At 32.3% G+C, this 5,368-nt stretch overlaps 1 protein-coding gene across 1 annotated transcript; it reads right to left on the reverse strand.

Annotated features, from left to right (window-relative positions):
* Positions 1-283: 283 nt before the first annotated feature.
* Positions 284-2,951, reverse strand: LOC107776472 (xylan glycosyltransferase MUCI21). The gene is made up of 3 exons (XM_016596374.2): positions 2,522-2,951; positions 2,327-2,404; positions 284-1,774 (listed from the first exon to the last, which is right to left on the reverse strand). The coding sequence occupies exons 1-3, from the start codon at positions 2,754-2,756 to the stop codon at positions 495-497; spliced, it is 1,593 nt and encodes a 530-aa protein (XP_016451860.1). The 5' UTR covers positions 2,757-2,951; the 3' UTR covers positions 284-494.
* Between the last annotated feature and the right edge of the window lie 2,417 nt (positions 2,952-5,368).

Consider the following 5,368-nt stretch of genomic DNA (forward strand, 5'->3'; position numbering starts at 1 on the left):
CGATACTCGATACTATACATTCAGTTCAAGAAACACAATAGCCATGCCTGCAAATTAAACTAAGAAAGTGTACACAAGATATTAAAAGAAAATGGTCTCTTTCTTCTTTCTACGCTCAAAGCCAACAGAACAAAGTGTCAGCAGTTGACTGAGGAAAAGACAGCTAATTTTAGAAAGAGCAAATCATCACTAACCACCAAAGGCATGGACTACTGGGTTTTGGTGGTGTATAACATGGGACGTCCACATTGACAAATAAATAGCATAACAACATATGTATAAATTTCAGAAGCAAGACAAATCTTTTCTTTAAAGTGAATGTAGTATATACCAAAGATCAAATATTTTTGTCCTACTTGATTTACAAACACAGTTGCTAGTAATCTTTACAAAAAAATTCCTTTTCTTTTTTTCATGTGAATATTGATGTACAGCTCTAAGAACTACGACTACTGAGATTAATCACGTCCAGTAACCACATAGATGGAAAAGAATTACTGATTTTGATAATGATGACGTCCATTCTTCTTTGCAACAGAATAATAATAGGCACGAAGCAACCTTTTATGGAACCTCCGAAGGTTCAGCCTCACATTTTGACGATCAAGGTAGATCTTTTTCGTGAATTCCCATCCTCTGTTGTTCACACTGTCCGGGTCCGTTAGAACAGGATCAGTTTTCTCGTACTCATTGTACAAAGAGCTCTCTTGTGGAAGGATTTTGTAGCCAATGTACTTGAGACCTAATTTCACTGCTGGTTGTCCATAGTAAGTGTCTGCGGCCCAATCTGTTCCCAGTGGAACGATTTGGATAAAAACGGATTCAGGCCGCATGAAGAGGAAATGAGTCATAGCAGCACCATGAACTCCAATCATAACATCGCTGGAATTAAGAGTTCGATAGATCCTTGCAAGCTCAGTCGTTCGCTGAGGCCTCAAAACTTCCACTTGGAACCCAATATCTTGTGCCATTTTAACTAATGAATCTTCATTGAGTATTGCTCTTGAATCATTTCTGGCTATTATGACAACTTTAGGTTTCTTCAACTCCTGCTTTTCTTCAGTCATCTCTATCTTTGTCTTAGTTGACGGTGACAAAGCAAGTCTATCTTGTTCCTCCTCTTGGATCAACCCTCTAATTCGAGGCAAATAAGCTCGGTCTAGCATGTCTCGGAAATCTCTAATAGTCCCATTGCCTCCCATCAATGAAGGATCGATAGTTAGCTCATCATGTATTTTTAAACCAACTATGGCTTCAGGGAAACAATGAGTCCTATTATCTCCGCTAAAGTCGATAATAGGATACTCAGTGAGGTGAGGCAGTATGTTCTCGTACTTTGAAATCCACCAATCATGATACTCAAGGATTACAAATACAACTTTCTTGTTGAAATGCTGAGAAGTGATGTAAAGAGGCAAAATTCCATCATTGAATTCGTGGTAAAGATTACCCGTGTAACCTCCGGTGGAGAAGAACACAGCAGGTACATCATGTTGGACATCACACTTCTGATGAATGGCATTATTCTCTCCCTTCAAAACAAGGTCTAATTCATCGATTGTGTCCATTACACTTTTTTCCCATTTCCGAGTATACGGCTTAATCTTTTCGTGTTGGAATATGTCGTCATTTTCACCAGATGCCCCAAATACTTGGCTGCCATAATCATTGTCTCTGTAGAGGGTAATTGTGGAGGAAGCAGAATTTGTTCTTACATCCCCTTTCATTACACAGATATCTGACCGGATGCTACTTCTATCACAGCAGATTGACCCTGCATTTTGATGAAAACATCTCTCAAAAATTGCAAAAGAGAAGTGCATAAACCTAAAAATCAAGCAGTAAGGTTGATACAATGCTCTAACTGTTAGATTAACATAAAAAACCAAAAGGATTAATAGCAAAAGGAAGACCATGCAGCCTTAAATTATGTTTTTGCCTTTCAAAACAGGACCAGATTACAACACACACACATATATCAAAAAGTTAAAAAAGATCTAAAGGTATATTGCACCTGCCCAGGATGCAATATTTGCTCCTGAAAAATCTAATTGTATATTTATAGATGCTATAAAAGCACAACAAAAAGGAACTTGTTTTCCTCTCAGAAGCAACCAAAGGGCTACAGGCCCTAACCATCTATTTGTGTAACAAGTCCAAAAAAAGTTTATCGAAAAACACAAAATGAAATCCCTAGTATTTCAAAATACTCAAGCAGTAAATAAAGAGAAAGAGGGAATCTGGAGAAAAAAAGCACCATATTGTTATAACAAATACAGGAAAAAAAACAGAAAAGGAAGATAAATATAAAGAGGAAGCAACTAACCATTAGAGACAGAAGAACAAACTGAAGCATATACAGCTGATGTAGAAATAAGCCTTTCATCTTCAAAACCAAATGAATCTGCACAGACCCACAAAACAGAACAATCAGAAAAAGAGAAACAAAAGTAGAAAGAGTATTAACAGAGGAAGAATAAAGCAAACAACATGAACAAAGAAGAAAAAGAGAGAGACTTACATAAAAGAGAAAAAGTAGGGGCAGATGTGAAGAAATAAGGAGCTAAAATAAAGCTGAAAGAGACGAGAGACAGCAAAAGAAGAAACAAAAGCTTGGGTCTTGATCTTTTGCTGTGACCAATATTTTCACAAACTAGACCAAAGGGGTACTGTGACTTCTCATCTAAACAAACAACCACCTCATCTCCTTTCTTCCACTGCTGATATCTTTGGTACTGCACCATTTTCTTGAACATTTGGCTTAATAACACAAGGTAAACAGGAAAATAAATAAGAGCTTTTGGAATGAACAGAGTAAAGGAAAGAGCTTTTCTATGTATGTATCTTTGGAATGAGAATAAATAACAAAAGGGTATCTGAAGTTTACTTGAGGAAAGGTTTTTATGGGGTTCAAGGCTACTGCTTGGGAGAATAAAGAAAGGAGTTTGGGGACGTAAATGCTGTCAAAAAGGAAGGAAGAAAAAATAAGCACATTGTATATTTTCACGGTCAAAGGCGTGTACAAATGGTAAAGGACTTGAAAGGGGGCGGAAAGAGGAATTTAAAGACTAGGCCATTGGCTGGCTGGTTTTAGACTGATTCTCTAACATGTTACTACAACTTGCAAGGAAATTTGGTTCATAATATTAAATTGCACATTTGTTAATGTTTGCATAAGTTATTCAAAATATATTATCTTATGCAAATACAATTTGAAATATGTGTATATATTAACAATACATGAATAAAAGTGTCTAAAGACAAGAGTACCATTAAAATAGATAATCTCTCCCTAACAATATACTATCGCATTATAATTCTAACATTATTATTCATAAATAATTATACCCAAACTGCACTTATTGTTATATGAACAATTGTTTGAAAATGTGACATTAGAATTGTAAACATAATGTAAGATGACGTCGTAATGTCATTCTCAAAGCAGCTGAAAATTGTTAGGCTAGACCAAAGAAATATCGGCCTTTTGTTTAGTTTTACTTTTCCAGATAAGGTTGCATGATTTTAGTAAGATTTCAAGTTATGTCCTGAAATGGATTGCACTTACAAAAAGCATTAGAAATAAAGTAAAATATACGTAAACAAAAAAATTTACTTGAAATTATTCGCGAAATTGATTTTCTGAAAACCGAAGTCCAAAAATGCTTAGTATAAAACAACACACTAATCATATAATACATCCAGAAGTAGTAGCAAGAATGGATTAGATGTTCATACTTTGCTGAACAGTAGTTTAAACGTGTTTATGACAATTTTAAAATATTATTATTATGGTTTAATTAAAACTAATAAAAGCAGTAGTCCGAAAGAGTAACGACACCTACCTGCTTAATTCTCTAAGTTTACTCTCTTTTTTCTTTTTTGAGATTCCATGAAGTTGCATGTTCCGTGTATTATTGTTGACATATTTTCTCCTCTTAAACCAAGTTTTATATGTTATTCAAAGCAAATATTCATACCTAATTATTAACTTATAATAAGAGGGGAGAAAGAATAAGAATAACGAGTAATTATGCAGAAAAATGATTGAAGACTTTGTAATAATTTGGTTTTGAGAATATTAGTATTTAGCAGATTATATTGACGAGTTATTAGTTTTAATTGCAAAGAAAAGTTTTTCAAGTAACGCTCTTTTAAGAGTATTTTGAAGAAAAAAAAATTCAAACATATCTCCAAATCAATCTTTCAACAATCAAAATCAAAGTTAAAACCAAAAATCTTAATTTTCTTTCTTTGTTAGACTTTTAGGCTGAAATATTCTATGACTTTTCGAATTCATTCGTCGATAATGGTGAATTATTAAATTAAACCCTTGGCTATAAGAATGAATAAAATGATGAAGAACCGACTTAAATATGCGTTTGCCATCTTTATCCTCTGGATACAAATAATGTTCATGTAATCATGTGCTTACAGGAATTTGATAATAAAAATTAGGGAAAAAGCCCAAAAATGACCTTGTGGTATTTGAAATGTATCAATTATAACCATCGTTTAAATTTGAATCCAAAACTGACCCTGCCATTATAAAATGGGTCTAATAATGCCCTTGTGTTATTCAAAATGGATCAATAATGCACTAGAATTTTTTTTTTTTAAAAATACTTTTAAAAACTGAAAAATATATATTCTGTAAAAACTAGAAAAAGAAAGAAATTTGCAAAATATATATTTTTAAGTCTTTTCAGTTTTTTTAAAGTATTTGTTTTGTAAAAACTGAAAAAAAAAAACTAAAAAACTGGAAATTTATTTTTAAAAAAACCGACATATAACTGTAAATGAATATTTAAAAACCGACTAAACCGACATAATCGTACCGTGCCGAACCGATTTTTAGGTTTTTTTTTAATAAAACCGTATGTTTTTATATAAATCTATAACTGTACCGATAATTATGGTAGATTTTTTATTTTATAAAAATAAACCGAAAAAATATTGAACCGTTAAATTGAAAAAAAAAAAAAGATTTTGCAAAATATTTTTATTTTTTTAAAACTAATGCATATGTAGTCCACTGCTTTAGGAGAGTTTTTTTTCAGTTTTTTAAAAAAAAATCAGTTTTTACAAAACAAATACTTTAAAAAAAACTCAAAAGACTTAAAAATATATATTTTGCAAATTCCTTTCTTTTTCTAGTTTTTACAGAATATATATTTTTCAATTTTTAAAAGTATTTTTAAAAAAAATAATAATTTCAGGGCATTATTGATCCATTTTGAATAACACAAGGGCATTATTAGACCCATTTTATAACGGCAGGGTCATTTTTAAATTCAAATTTAAACGGGGGTTATAATTGATCCATTTCGAATACCACAAGATCATTTTTGGGCCTTTTCCCTAAAAA

Source organism: Nicotiana tabacum, chromosome 24, assembly GCF_000715075.1.
Source record: "Nicotiana tabacum cultivar K326 chromosome 24, ASM71507v2, whole genome shotgun sequence".
NCBI lineage: Eukaryota > Viridiplantae > Streptophyta > Magnoliopsida > Solanales > Solanaceae > Nicotiana > Nicotiana tabacum.